Source organism: Oncorhynchus nerka, linkage group LG5 (assembly GCF_034236695.1).
Source record: "Oncorhynchus nerka isolate Pitt River linkage group LG5, Oner_Uvic_2.0, whole genome shotgun sequence".
Taxonomy (NCBI): domain Eukaryota; kingdom Metazoa; phylum Chordata; class Actinopteri; order Salmoniformes; family Salmonidae; genus Oncorhynchus; species Oncorhynchus nerka.
In genome coordinates, this window is record NC_088400.1 from 39,927,183 (window position 1) to 39,942,920 (window position 15,738).

The following is a 15,738-nucleotide window of genomic DNA, read 5'->3' on the forward strand; positions in this document are numbered from 1 at the left end:
CAAGGACGGAAGAAGAGAGTTAAAGCGTTATGGGCTCCTATTCACTTGCATGGGCTCCCGAGCAGTTCACATTGAAATGCTTGACGACTTAACCACCGACGCTTTTATCAATTCCCTGCGTTCATTCATTGCCATACGTGGTAATGTTCGTCAAATCAGATGTGATCAAGGCAGCAACTTCATTGGCGCAAGACGCGAGTTTGTGGACGCCCTGAAAGAAATGGATCAAACACGACTGAAGGAACTTGGATGCGAGTTTATCATGAACACCCCATCTTCAAGTCACATGGGTGGTGTTTGGGAAAGGCAAATCCGCACGATACGAAGTGTCTTAACATCCACTCTTGATCAGTCAGACGGAAGACTCGACACCGCTTCTCTGCGTACCTTTCTCTATGAAGTCATGGCGATTTTAAATAGTAGGCCCCTAACTACGGAATATCTGAATGATCCATTAGGTCCAGAACCTCTCACACCAAATCACATCTTAACAATGAAGTCCACAGTTATCTTACCGCCACCTAGACAGTTCATCAAGGAAGATCTTTATCTCCGCAAGAGATGGCGCAGAGTACAATTTTTAGCCAATGAATTCTGGACAAGGTGGAAGAAAGAGTACCTCCAAAACCTCCAACACAGACAGAAATGGAGTAAAGACAGAAGAAACGCAAGGATTAATGACATTGTCATTTTGCAAGATGATACTGCACCACGCAACCAGTGGAAATTGGCAAAGGTTACAGAAGTGTACCCGGGACAGGATGGCCGGGTGAGAAGATTCAAGTTACTGATCAGCGACTCAACCCTAGATGAGAGAGGTAAACGCATCACCAAACCCACCTATCTGGAGAGGCCCATCCATAAGACAGTCACCCTCCTGGAAGCCGATCAAGAAACCTGCAGACCCCTTTCACAGAAATCACCGGTGATTGGTGGGAGTGTAACTGACAGTTAGACTTACAGGTTATGTCGTTGTCTTTTGTTTGAATTGTTTATGTGTCACAGCGGGGAAATGATAATACAAGCGGAACTACATAGCTAATACTGTTGTAACGGGATCCTTATTGTAGCAACACACTTTTGGAGGGAAGGCAATCCTGCGCTGCGTTAGCTAAGTTTTCATGTCATCGGGTGTAGTTCATAAAGGTTGAAGAGTGTATGTTAGGATGAAGTGTGAATTCATGCCAGGAATAATAAGTGTGAAGTTTGATTTCCTCCCTTCTGTAATAAGCAGCCAATGAGGTATTTGTTCCTTTATTCATGTGTTTAATCTGAACCCGTTATAACGCCGGTTAAACTGTTATGTATGTAAGCACTTCAGAGTTATACCAAGCTAATAAGTCACTTGTAAGATAAGGTTGTAAGAGTGTGCTTAACTGTATTTTTCATTTACTTTATAGTTCTCACGGAAGGTGATAATTCTGACTAAAACTACAGAATAAAGCCGCCAGTTAAAATCAAGGAACGGTTGTGCTCGTGGTTACTGAAGGGAGCTACATGGGTATAACCAATGAGGAGATGGCACGTGGGTACCTGCTTCTATAAACCAATGAGGAGATGGGAGAGGCAGGACTTGCAGCGTGATCTGCGTCAGAAATAGAAAGGAGTTCTATTTTAGCCCTTGGCAATGCAGACGCTCGTTGGCATGCTCGAGCAGTGTGAGTGCAATAATTGAATAATATAGTTTTCTAAATTGATTTTGCACAAGCGGTGTAGTCAGCCTGTTTGAGTTTGTTTACCAACTCATAGAAGTATACTGAAAAAAATATAAATGCAACATGCAACAATTTAAAAGATTTGACTGAGTTACAGTTCATATAAGGAAATCAGTCAATTGAAATAAATACATTAGGCCCTAATCTATGGATTTCACACAACTTGGTCACAGGCACCTTTAAAAAAAAGATAGGGACGTGGATCAGAAGACCAGTATCTGGTGTGACCACCATTTGCCATGCAGCGTGACACATCTCCTTCTCATAGAGTTGATCAGGCTGTTGATTGTGGCCTGTGGAATGTTGTCCCACTCCTCTTCAATGGCTGTGTGAAGTTGCTGGATATTGGCGGGAACTGGAACACGATGTCATACACGTTGATCCAGAGCATTCCAAACATGCTCAATGGGTGACATGTCTGGTGAGTATGCAGGCCATGGAAGAACTGGGACTTTTTCAGCCTCCAGGAATGGTGTACAGATCCTTGCGACATGGTGCCGTGCATTATCATGCTGAAACATGAGGTGATGGTGGTGGATGAATGGCCTCAGGATCTCGTCACAGTATCTCTGTGCATTCAAATTGCCATTGATAAAATGCAGTTATGTTCGTTGTCCGTAGTTCATGCCTGCCCATACCATAATCACCATAGGGCACTCTATTCACAACAGGGAGCCACATTTTTTTATTAGAACATTAGGTACATTTTTTTCAATGTAAAACTATTAACCGATCACCATTAATATAACCTTTTATTTACAATGTACCGATAAAACTAATGGTTTCTGTTTCTTTTCTTGTTTCTTTGCAAAAAGTAAACATCCAGAGAGCCTCTGTATTGCCCCCCTTATTTACAGGAAATGGTGCAGTCCTGCTCCCAAACCAGGCGCTAATGGTACTTGCTAGCAGTGAATTGCAAGTGAGGAGTGCAGGTGGAGCATCATGTCTCAGCTTCCTAAAGAAAAATCTGTCTTCCAGAAATGAAAAGAAAGCCAGGAGAGAGAAAAGAAACGGCGACAGTATGTCACCCAATTTTCACAAAGGAAGGTAGGTGTAGTCTGTGAGTGGTGGAAATTAACCTGTTAGCTTAGTCCATAGTGAAATAGGCTACTTTTGCTCCCCTAACATTAGTTACTTAATATATTCACAGACAATTCTGAGTGTTTACATTTCGCTCATCTTTAAGCCGACATTTAATCAATGCAGGCAAACTTTTAGCAAGCTATTGATACTAAATCAGTTGTCCCTGCACCTGCCTGGTGCCAGGCCCAACAGGTGCAGCTTCAGGCATAGCAGCCTTGTCTCCCCATCCTCATACCCCTGAACCAGCCCTGTCTCCCCATCCCCATCCCCCTGAACCAGCCCTGTCTCTCCATCCCCATCCCTCTGAACCAGCCCTGTCTCCCCATCCCCCTGAACCAGCCCTGTCTCCCCATCCCCATCCCCTGAACCAGCCCTGTCTCCCCATCCCCCTGAACCAGCCCTGTCTCCCCATCCCCTTGAACCAGCCCTGTCTCCTCATCCCCTGAACCAGCCCTGTCTCCCCATCCCCCTGAACCAGCCGTGTCTCCCCATCCCCATCCCCATCCCCCTGAACCAGCCGTGTCTCCCCATCCCCCTGAACCAGCCCTGTCTCCCCATACCCCTGAACCAGCCCTGTCTCCTCATCCCCCTGAACCAGCCCTGTCTCCCCATCCCCATACCCCTGAACCAGCCCTGTCTCCCCATCCCCATAGCCCTAAACCAGCCGTGTCTCCCCATCCCCATCCCCCTGAACCAGCCGTGTCTCCCCATCCCCCTGAACCAGCCGTGTCTCCCCATCCCCATACCCCTGAACCAGCCCTGTCTCCCCATCCCCATACCCCTGAACCAGCCCTGTCTCCCCATCCCCATAGCCCTAAACCAGCCGTGTCTCCCCATCCCCATCCCCCTGAACCAGCCCTGTCTCCCCATCCCCATCCCCTGAACCCCCATCCCCATCCCCTGAACCAGCCCTGTCTCCCCATCCCCATAGCCCTAAACCAGCCGTGTCTCCCCATCCCCCTGAACCAGCCCTGTCTCCCCATCCTCATACCCCTGAACCAGCCCTGTCTCCCCATCCCCATAGCCCTAAACCAGCCCTGTCTCCCCATCCCCATCCCCCTGAACCAGCCCTACTCCCAACTGAAGAAGGAGGTGAGCAGCATTGTGTTGAATGACATGTTAGTTGGCATAATTACAGGTACTGCAATGCATTGAGGACAGGAATGTGATTGTCCAGTCAGGAAAAATGTCTCTTGACACAGGCAGTCAATATCAGCCTTAAATTAAGAGATGCAGGCTCTTAGAGATGGATGGGAGTCTCTCCTGTCTGAGGCAACACTGATTGCTACGCAAATGGATGTTGTACCTCAATTTAGCAAGGAACACAGCCGCCAGAGGAAAAGGAAGAGATTCCATGGCGAGACCTCTCAAGAGGAGACAGATCAGGACAGTGCAGCAACGGAACACAGTGTTTTTTTTACTGCTATGGACAACATCATAACTGACTTGGACACTAGGTTCCACACCACTGCAAAAATTGTAGAATCATTTTCTGTTGTTTTGAAAGTTGGGCAGATTAGTGAGGGTAAAGTCCCTTCTGTGTGCCAACCACTGATCAGTAAACTAAAACTGATGGGGAAAAAAACCTTTGAGGTCCACTATGTCCCAGGACAGGCTTTGCATACTTGCCATGCTGTCCATTGAAAGTCGGTTAGCTAGAAAGCTGGACTTCAAAGACTTGATCAGTGACTTTGCTAGCAAGAAGGCTCGGAGCTGGGCTCTTGGTGAGTAAGGCTGAGCAAGGGCCAGTGATAACTGTTAAATGGAATTGTTATGGATATTGGATCACTACACACAGGCTGAGAACAAGACTGAGAACAAGATATATCTCAAGGTAATGGCTGGATTGCCATAAAATTGGTTGTGCACAATCAAGACCCCAAGTGGAAGAAACCTATTGATTTGATGACCTTTTGACCTTTCCTCTAGCACCACCATCAGGCCTTTTCATTTCCATTTTGTTTTCCATTTCCACTTTTACAGCTGCTTATTTTCTAGTTGGTATGTGTACTTAGTTAAAAAATCTGCTACTATTATTTTGTTTGTTATATCACTCTATAGATGATGATGTTAATTTATTTTAATTTAAGAGGTTAATGTATATTTAAGTTATATTTATTTTAGGTTATTCATTAATGTTAAGATAATTTTCCATTCAAGAATTTGACCATTAAAATTACATTTAGACTGTAAAAGATGGCCTTTAGCACATTTCTTATAGAGGGTGTCAGTCTTGCATCAAATAGTGAATTCCTGTGCAGAGATGCTGCATGCATGTCTGCACAGTGTTATATTTTCACAGCTCACTGTCAGTAAATATCATACAGTAAATATTGGACTATAAGAGAATTGCAAGCCTGCAAAGGTAGAGTTATTTAAAGCTTTGAATGGGTCGATTGGGTTCTGGAGGTGTTTGGTTACAGAAATTGCGCAGGGTTGGTGGGGCCTGTGGTGGTGGGGCCCAATGTGATATCTTTTTTGGGTCCCAAAATCCCAGGCGGTGCCCCTGTCTGCGGTTGTGAGACCTGTTGGACGTACTGCCAAATTCTCAAAATCGATGTTGGAGGCGGCTTATGGTAGAGAAATTAACATTAAACTATCTGGACATTCCTTCAGTCAGCATGCCAATTGCACGCTCTCTCAAAACTTGAGAAGTCTGTGGCATTGTGCACAACATTTTTGTGAAATAAACTTTTTGTGCGTATAGAACATTTATGGGATCTTTTATTTCAGCTCATGAAACACGGGACCAACACTTTACATGTTGCGTTTATATTTTTGTTAAGTGTAGTAGAAGGAGAAAATGGACTACTTTAAAATGGAGGTGGCCTCAATGGCTGCTTGTGGGTGCCCACAGACGCCTTAATGCAGAAGAGTCTTCCATCATTCTCTATGACGTTGCTTGTACGTTGTCAATGGGCTGCACTGTGCATTTTGGGCGACTCTTGGATAAAGGGAGAATGTCAATTGGTTTTGCCTCCCTTCTATGTCCACTTTTTGAACAAGGTAAAAGGTCATCCAGGAGCGGAGGCAAGGGGAGGGAACGTGTAAACAAATGCGCTCGTATGAAATTAGACTCCTTCTCCATGTAATCAGTCAAATTACTTTTATACATGGGTGGAATTCCAAAATAAATGTATCATGTGATAAAAACACATTGCGCTTGTGACATACATTTTAGAGATAAAATATTAAGTAGTGTATTGTTTCTTCATATGTGCATGCTTTTCTCCTTTGAGAAAACAACAGTTGATTTAAAGGGGGTGTGGCAGATTTCAAAACTCTTCTGCACTACTTGATAGGACACCCTTATGTCGAGGTAGGTAATCGAGGTGGGCAGCAGACTCCTTCATTTACCTACCAATGAATTGACAGAGGAGTCGAGGAGATGACAGACTTTCCAATTGAGAATCTCCCAAAGAGTGCACTCCTTCAAGGAGTGAATTGAAGTCAACTGGGTGCTAGCAAACAAAAAATAACATAATTAATTACGTGAACATACACAACATTACACATCTTTTCAGAGATGTGAGATAATTAACTAGCTTTGAAATCATACTTTCGAGGAAAATAGACAGGTTTCTCGACAAATGCCGCGTTCACGTACTAGTCGGAACCCGGGAATTTCCGACTTGATAATTGTTTGAAGGCACGTGTATAACTACAACCAGTTAGCAAGTCTGACATTTCCAAGTTTCCTACTTCTGATTGGTACGCGAACGCGACATCATACCCTGATTTTTAGAAGGGATTGCGTGACGATTAGTTTAGCAACAGCGTGATGCAGCATGACACGATGAACGCGATTGGTCGACAGTCTGCTGAGCGGGGCGACAGATATGTCGATATGCCCTTGAGCAGCACTAAAGTGGTTTTCCAACAGCAACACTCAGATTATTATGGCGGCGTTGCTATTGTTTATAAAAGTTTTTCTTTATAATGTCGAAATAAACATGTATCAAACCCCCATATCACACACTCACAAACTGAAATCCTAATAAAATAATGTGTTTACACATTGTACTATCAATTAGTGAGAGATTTATCCAAAGGCGTTTTATACGGTTGATCATGAAAATTGTTATTACGTTTTTTTGAATGATTATACACATCATTGTTTACATAGTTATGTTTATGACAGAATACAATGTGTTTATTTAAACGGCTGTGCATTTTTTTATTTTATTTTACCTTTATTTTACTAGGCAAGTCAGTTAAGAACAAATCCTTATTTTCAATGACGGCCTAGGAACAGTGGGTTTAGCTGCCTGTTCAGGGGCAGAACGACAGATTTGTACCTTGTCAGCTCGGGGATTCGAACTTGTAACCTTTCGGTTACTAGTCCAACGCTCTAACCACTAGGCTACCCTTCATCTACCAGGGCCAAGATATCCTGTCGCGTGCCGCAGGGTTTGATAATTGGATCTTTGTTATTCCTTATCTATAACCATGACCTTGCTGCTGTGTGTACCGTACTTCCCATTCTCTTTACTGATGATACCAATGACATTTTTATCACACAATAATTTTGACTCACTAATTAATGAAGCCAACTCAAGCATGGCCACATTTTCTGAATGGTTCCAGATAATTTGTTTACCTTTAAATGTAAAAAAATAAATCAACTTTATTGTATTCACTTATAATATTATCACTTATAATATTCACAAAATATTGTTTAAAAAAAAGAGCCAGAATCATCAGAAAGACGAGTGGTTTGGTTCATCAGGCTTTCTTCCTAACTCTATACTATAGCTTATTTGACCCATATCTTATTTCCTGTAATATAGTTTGGACCAGTACATATGCCTCCTACCTACATAAATCACTCATCATACAAAATACATTTGGAAGACTAGCCACCTCCTCTAATTACCTGGCTCCATCTGCACCTTTGTTTAAGGAACTCAATGTCTTGTCTATTTACAACGTTAATGTATGCCAATTTTTCACTTTTATCTACAAAATACTCATACCTCCCAGCAGCCAAATACATTTAAAAATGTCAGAATAATAGTAGAGAATGATTTATTTTAGCTTTTATTTCTTTCATCACATTCCCAGTGGGTCAGAAGTTTACATACGCTCAATTAGTATTTGGTAGCATTGCCTTTAAATTGTTTAACTTGGGCTACCCAGACGTTTCGGGTAGCCTTCCACAAGCTTCCCACAATAAGTTGGGTGAATTTTGGCCCATTCCTCCTGACAGAGCTGGTGTAACTGAATCAGGTTTGTAAGGCCCCCTTGCTCGCACATGCTTTTTCAGTTCTGCCCACAAATGTTCTATGGGATTGAGATCAGGGCTTTGTGATGGCCACTCCAATACCTTGACATTGTTGTCCTTAAGCCATTTTTCCACAACTTTGGAAGTATGCTTGGGGTCATTGTCCATTTGGAAGACCCATTTGCGACCAAGCTTTAACTTCCTGACTGATGTCTTGAGATGTTGCTTCAATATATCCACATAATTTTTCTCTTCATGATGCCATCTATTTTGTGAAGTGCACGAGTCCCTCCTGCAGCAAAGCACCCCCACAACATGATGCTGCCACCCCCGTGCTTCACGGTTGGGATGGTGTTCTTCGGCTAGCAAGCCTCCCCCTTTTTCCTCCAAACATAACAATGGTCATTATGGCCAAATAGTTATGTTTTTGTTTCATCAGACCAGAGGACATTTCTCCAAAAAGTACGATCTTTGTCCCCAGTTGCAAACCGTAGTCTGGCTTTTTTTAATGGCAGTTTTGGAGCAGTGGATTCTTCCTTGCTGAGCGGCCTTTCAGGTTATGTCGATATAGGACTTGTTTTACTGTGGATATAGATACTTTTGTACCTGTTTCCTCCAGCATCTTCACAAGATCCTTTGCTGTTGTTCTGGGATTGATTTGCACTTTTCGCACCAAAGTACGTTCATCTCTAGGAGACAGAACGCGTCTCCTTCCTGATTGGTATGACGGCTGCGTGGTCCCATGGTGGTGATACTTGCGAATTTTTGTTTGTGCAGATGAACGTGGTACCTTCAGGCGTTTGGAAATTGCTCCCAAGGATGAACCAGACTTGTTGAGGTCTACAACTTTTTTTCTGAGGTCTTGGCTGATTTCTTTTGATTTTCCCATGATGTCAAGCAAAGAGGCACTGAGTTTGAAGGTAGGCCTTGAAATACATCCACAGGTACACCTCCAATTGACAAAAATGATGTCAATTAGCCTATCAGATGCTTCTAAATCCATGACATAGTTTTCTGGAATTTTCCAAGCTGTTTAAAGGCACAGTCAACTTGGTGTATGTAAACTTCTGACCCACTGGAATTGTGATACAGTGAATTATAAGTGTAATATTCTGTCTGTAAACAATTGTTGGAAAAATGACTTGTGTCATGCACAAAGTAGATGTCCTAACCAACTTGCCAAAACTATAGTTTGTTAACAAGAAATTTGTGGAGTGGTTGAAAAACAAGTTTTAATGACTCCAACCTAAGTGTATGTAAACTTCCGACTTCAACTGTATCTATGAGGCTTATTTTTATTTATTTGATTTATTTGCACCAAAGAAAACATGTGATTGACAGCAATACAGATAAATGAATTAGAACAAATTAAACGATGTGCAGGTGTTGTTGGAAGCTCAAAGGGCTTATGTGAAAACCACACCACAAAAAACAATATATACTGAACAAAAGTATAAACGCAACACGCAACAATTTCAAAGATTTTTTATAAATCTGCAGTTTCCAGCTACAATAGTCATTTACAACATTAACAATGTCTACACTGTATGTCTGATCAATTTGATGTTATTTTATTGGACAAAAAATGTGCTTTCTTTAAAAAACAAGGACATTTGACCCCAAACTTTTGAACAGTGGTGTGTGTATATATATACATATATGAGATTGCAAAAACATTAAGAACACCTGCTCTTTCCATGACATAGATTGACCAGGTGAATCCAGGTGGAAGCTATGATCCCTTATTGATGTCACTTGTTAAATCCACTTCAATCAGTGTAGATGAAAAGGAGACAGGTTAAAGAAGGATTTTTTTATCCGTGAGCCATGGATTGAGAAAGTGTGCCATTCAGACGGTGAATGCGCAAGACAAAAGATTGAAGTGCCTTTGAACCGGGTATGGTAGCACTCAAACCGATGCCAGATGCACTGGTTTGAGTGTGTCAAGAACTGCAACGCTGCTGGGTTTTTCACACTCACATTTTCCTGTGTGTATCAAGAATGGTCCACCACCCAAAGGACATTCAGCCAACTTGACACAACTGTGGGAAGTATTGGAGTCAACATGGGCCATGATCCTTGTGGAATGCTTTCGATATCTCATAGTCCATGCCCCTTGTAGTTGAGGCTGTTCTGACTGCAACTTCATTCATTGCTTACGATTCACAACTAGAAGTTGTTTCTTTTTCTGGCCACTAGGTGGCGGTCTGTGCCTTTTTATATGTTAAAGGAGTAATTGACTATTTTACAACTTGGTGTTAGATGTTTCATTCACCTGGAAGTAGTCTATGGACTAGCAGAAGCTGTAATACATTAAACTCTCTTTAAACAGCCGTTACAAACTTCAGATAACTTTAGCCACCGCTAGCTAAAAATCAATGGAAGTGATGGGGGCATGTGAGTATGTTGTTTTTTTAAATTATTATGGCCAAATCACCTTTAAGTATCATTAAAGCAAATATAGAGTTGATGTCAGGTGATTTGGACATTATTTTTCAAAAAAATGCTCACATGCCCCCATCACTTCCATTGATTTTTAGCTAGCGGTGGCTAAAGTTATCTGAAGTTTGTAATGGATGTTTAAAGAAAACTAAACCTCTAAATAAGTGGCTTCCAAACCTTTTTGCTGCAGAAACCTACTTTAAGCTCTCTGATTTTTATTTTATTGTAACAAACCTGCAGTCTCCTTTCTCTCTGGCCATCCATATGACTGGTGTGATGAGCCAGGACTATGTCAGTTAGACTTCAGAGTGCTGGAACGATAGGTCTTGCACCCCTGGTGTGGAGGTATTTAAGGGTTATGCAGGCATCATTGGATTTAGGGTTGTGACCGTGCAATGTATAGGGGGTGCTCTGCTGTATTAGGGGGTGCTCTGCTGTATTAGGGGGTGCTGTGCTGTATAGGGTGTGCTGTGCTGTATAGGGGGTGCTGTGCTGTATAGGGGGTGCTGTGATGTATAGGGGGTGCTGTGCTGTATAGGGGGTGCTGTGCTGTATAGGGGGGTGCTGTGATGTATAGGGGGTGCTGTGATGTATAGGGGGTGCTGTGCTGTATAGGGGGTGCTGTGCTGTATAGGGGGTGCTGTGCTGTATAGGGGTGCAGTGCTGTATAGGGGGTGCTGTGCTATGTTTCTGGGAGAGGGAGTATATGGATTCAAGAAGTGTGCTTAAATCAGGGTCCCCCAGGAGGAGCACATTTTTGTTCTAACCCAGCGCTAACACACCCTTGATTATTTGAAGTAAGTGTGTTCGTGGAGGTTTTGGGAATATTGTATTGTCATGGAATTCGGCTCCTGCTCTATGGGCCATTCTGGTTCAGACAAGGATGACCAAAATATGGGGTTTGTCACATGTTCAAATGTAATCTTTTTGAATATGTTGCTGTTGGAAACATTTTGAGGATGTTTTTACTTTGAAATCATGAATATATGTACAAGTGCTATATGTTTGTAGATCATTTTTGCTTATGCACTAAAGAGGACAATAATACCTTGATTCATGCCCCAGTCCATCTTCCCCTGATAACGCATGTTGCAACTCATGCCCACTAGGTGACAGCAATCGCTTGCAAACGGAAAAATCAAGACCAGTGATCAGTGAAATTTCCGTGAAATACTCTGTCAATCTAACATTGAAAGAGAAAGCCTGAGCATATGACCAAAAAAATTGGATGGATATCATTTTTTCTATGAAACAAAAAATCGTTTGTTTATTCTCAATCAGCTGTTACAATAAGTACCACAAGTCTTAAGCCACTCAATTTGAGTGGTTTGTATGAATGCAGAAATATTTGGAACAAATTTGACTCCAAAGAAACGTGCTGAAATCTATATAGTTCCCTTACCATAATTTACAGTAGCCTATAACCATTTCCATTGGAATCATACGTAGCCGAAATGGTATTAAGTGTACCAAGAGCCAGCTGCTGAGAAGACATGGCTTATTATTGTTGATACATATGGTTATGCGTTCGATGGTTACCTGTAAAGACCAACGAAACTCACACGCGAGGTCGGAGTTTCGGATTGTCTCCACCGCGTGTTTTGTGGCCTCCTGAATGTCCCGTCTAGCCTTGTAGACGGCCTTGTTGACCGCTCTAGAAAGTGCAATTGAAATATGAATGTCACAAAAAAACTTTTTCTACCCATCTTCTTGCCCTTGAGACTGGACATTTACATTAGTTAGTCGCAACATAGAATTTTATCCTTGAAGTGCCATAGGGGGGAAAAAATGCAATAGTTATTTATTTTACCCCAACTGTTTAAACAAACGTTTTGTTAGGCTATAGGCGAATCATTAACTTAATATTGCTTTGGTTATTTTTAATTGATAATAGTCCACCAAAATAATGATAAAGTTAAATAAATTGTATTTTTCTTCTTCTTATTATTATTATTAATTATAACAGTTATTTTAAGTAACAGGAAAAACGTAGCCTATCTTTATTGAAGATTTTTTTAGGTCCTATTGCGGTAATGTGACTTGCGATGACATGATATAGGCCACATGTGTCAAACTCATTCCACCGAGAGCCGAGTGTCTGCGGTTTTCCGCTCCTCCCTTGTACTTGATTGATGACATAAGGTCACTAATTAATAAGGAACACCCCTCACCTGTTTGTCTGTCTTAATTGAAAGAAAAACCAAAAACCCGCAGACCATCCATGGAATGAGTTTGACACCCCTGAGTTAGACCTACATACCGTGTTTTGTTGTGAGAAATTATGGATCAGGTTATTCCATTTAAAAGTAGCATCGTATGGTAATTTATCAAAAGATTTAGAGATCTTTTTAAGTATAATCGAATTAATCTAGTCTACTTGTAGAGAAAGACATGTTGGCCTCCTAAATTGGAGAGGCTAAAGTTGTGTAAATATTTAATTGTGGTTGCTTTTGGGAGATTCCTTATTACTGAAATTGGAGTTGTCTTGGTAGCCATAGGCTATTGCGTTCACGGATCTGTCAAATTACCTGAAACAATTACATTGTTAAGAGTTTTTATTATTAATAACTTTGAGACAGCACTATTATGATTATTATTATTAGGCTGTTGGGATCAATTGTATTACCATTGCTGGACGCAAAGGACTGCAAGTACACGGCGCTGTCAAATCTCATTGAACACGTTCACAAATACCGTTCAACAACGCCAAGAGAAGCATGATTGCGAAAAATGCCTGCACGCTACGGACCCCTCAAGAAAGACATATGGCAACAATTGTTCTGTTCCCCATCATAAGATATTAGCAAATGTTCAATCATCATGAAATATATTTTAGTGTGTGTATGATGAGGGAGTGTGTCTATGTGTGCGCATGTTTGTGTGTGTGTTCATGCGCGCACGTGGGTATGTCTTTCTAAAAACAAATGACTTCTAATGACCATGTTGTGGAAGTCTATTGCTCCTTACAAACATGGATTTTATACAATCCAATGCCACAACAAAATACAGTGAATATCCATCACAGGCGTCCGTGCTCCTCAGTAATTCTGCACTCAAAGGACAGTATCAATGCTTTCAAATGAGAGGTCATCATTATGCCTTTATGAGCCAATTCAAAAATTAGGCCAACATGCAAATCGACAGATTAATCTGGTAAAGCAATACGCATATTTGCGTCCACGCGCACAGCCCAGCAAAGCGTGCAATGTTTTACAGGTAAACACCGGGAAAGCTTTTGCCGCGAATTCAAAAAAATGACGCCATTGATGACTTCAGCCAATGAGAAGACAGAACTGCCATTGACGTTGAAATGATTTTTTCCATATAAGGACTAGTCTCCGCCCCTGTCAAATCCATGCTTGTCCCCCTCGAGAGCACTAGAGCCTCCGAACCCGAGAGAAGGTGCGCTCCGCTGGGACAGAGGAAGCATAAAGAGACGGGGAGGGAGGGAATGAGATTTCTTGCTACCCAATCCCCCTTTTCCCCTGGGAGAGCAAGCCTTCCATGGTCCGTCCCTCCCTCTTGTTTGGTAATCATTTCATTTTACTCCTTTTTGAAGCAGTCGCTTGTTTTATCCCACTTTTCATTTCACAATCCCGTGCGCGTATGTTCGCCTTCTTCTGATCAACTTCGGCATCTCCCCTCTCTTTACTCACAACGAAAAGGTATCCTAGATCCCGGCTGATTCTTCTCCTTCGAGATGCTTAACTGTTCTAGCGCTCACCCTCTCTCCACCCTCTTTTAACTTGAGACCGGTTAAGCTTGAGCGAACTGAACTGGGGTTGGAATTAAAAATAAAGCGGAAAAACCCAAAGGGATACGACGCTCGTCTTTGGATAAGGACCGCTATCGCTTTCCCCCTTGTTGCACTTTGGGGAAGATTCTTCCCTTTTCAGTTGCTCGTCGTTAATCCAGGTGGCCTTGTGAGTTGGTTAAGAGAGAGTTCCCAGAAGGTTACTTTCATGTTCTCCATCCAGGACAGCCTCCCGCGGGGAGCCTTGACCATGAAAGAGGAACCGCTCACGAGTGGCATGACACCCGTCCGCTCTTGGATGCAGAGCGCGGGGATATTGGACGCGAACACAGCAGCACAAAGGTAGGTTAAACATCAACTAGACGCACATATGATAATCGCTGGACAGGATGCTGACAGATCACTGCAGATTGCCTGACAGTTTCCTATACGAGAACCGCTCACAGGAACGCCTAAGGTAAAGGCTTACTGCGTTCCGGATAGAAAAGCATCTGTAAAGACGTTAACGGTTGGCCTTTTAAGTAGGCTACTGTATCCTGCATTGATTTGCAAAATAACTCTAGACTTAGTGCCCCAATACTTGTAAACATGTAGCAATGTGTAAACAGCCTAGCATCACAACGCGTGGTGAGTGGAAGGCGTTGAGCGCGATGCGCTTTCACATGATATGCCCGAATGAGCTCCAAGCAATTTGCTGTTATTGAAAACTCTTGACGCCGATAAGAAAATAACTCAACTTTACAATACGCACCTACCGTCTAATAGAACGTCATCATATCTCTCGCACGAGTGACCTAATGTAAACCAAACACCGTTCCACAGTAGTGCTGGCTAAACAATAAGATCACCTCGAAGAGTTTGCCTCTGTGCATACGTTGATTGGTTCAGGAAGCCCTTACACATAGCCTAAATAAACCCCCAAATGATTTCTATTAGACTTTGTGTTGAACAAGTGCCAGTCCACACTAACAGCCTAACACAACTCTCATGTGTAGGCCTATGCCTATATGTGATCTAGGCGTAAAGTTGCATCCATTTAAACTATTAGATTTGTGTTGGCCCATCCTATTGAATTCATATGAGCATCGTTGCTTTTCTATAATTTTAAACTATACCAAGACACATTCAATCGAATATTACTCATTTAGGCTATACGAAATAGTTGTGTATCCATCCAGCTGTGGGCAACTCGATGTTATGGACATGCTTGCGCTATTGTAAATGATTGATGTGAAGATTGACAGCGTGTTAACAGTTCCACTATGCCACACAAGGAGAACATATCCTTTGTATTATTTAAGCCTACCTACAAGTGTAACTTTTAAGCTGTTTTGAAGTCATAATTAATTAGAAGGGCTTAATTAATAAAATGTCATATTTTCATAAATCAATTCGAATTGATAAAGTATTGATTAATGTTGATGTTTGGGTCTAAAACAAATAAAACACGGTTTGTATAATAAAATAAATAATAGGGTAGGTGATCGTATTGAAAATATTGATGATGTGAGTGTATTGGC

General features: G+C 42.0%; 1 protein-coding gene across 8 annotated transcripts in view; it reads left to right on the plus strand.

Moving 5' to 3' along the window:
• Positions 1-13,868: 13,868 nt before the first annotated feature.
• Positions 13,869-15,738, plus strand: part of LOC115129485 (transcription factor COE3-like) — a 96,033-nt gene continuing 94,163 nt past the window's right edge. For 3 of the 8 annotated variants that reach the window (XM_029659884.2, XM_029659886.2, XM_029659887.2), the window contains exon 1: positions 13,872-14,560. In XM_029659884.2, coding sequence (XP_029515744.1) covers positions 14,427-14,560 — 134 coding nt within the window. In that variant the 5' untranslated portion in view covers positions 13,872-14,426. Of the gene's footprint in view, positions 14,561-15,738 lie in introns of all 8 variants that reach the window. The other 5 variants (XM_029659879.2, XM_029659883.2, XM_029659881.2 and 2 more) reach the window with 4 other exon arrangements.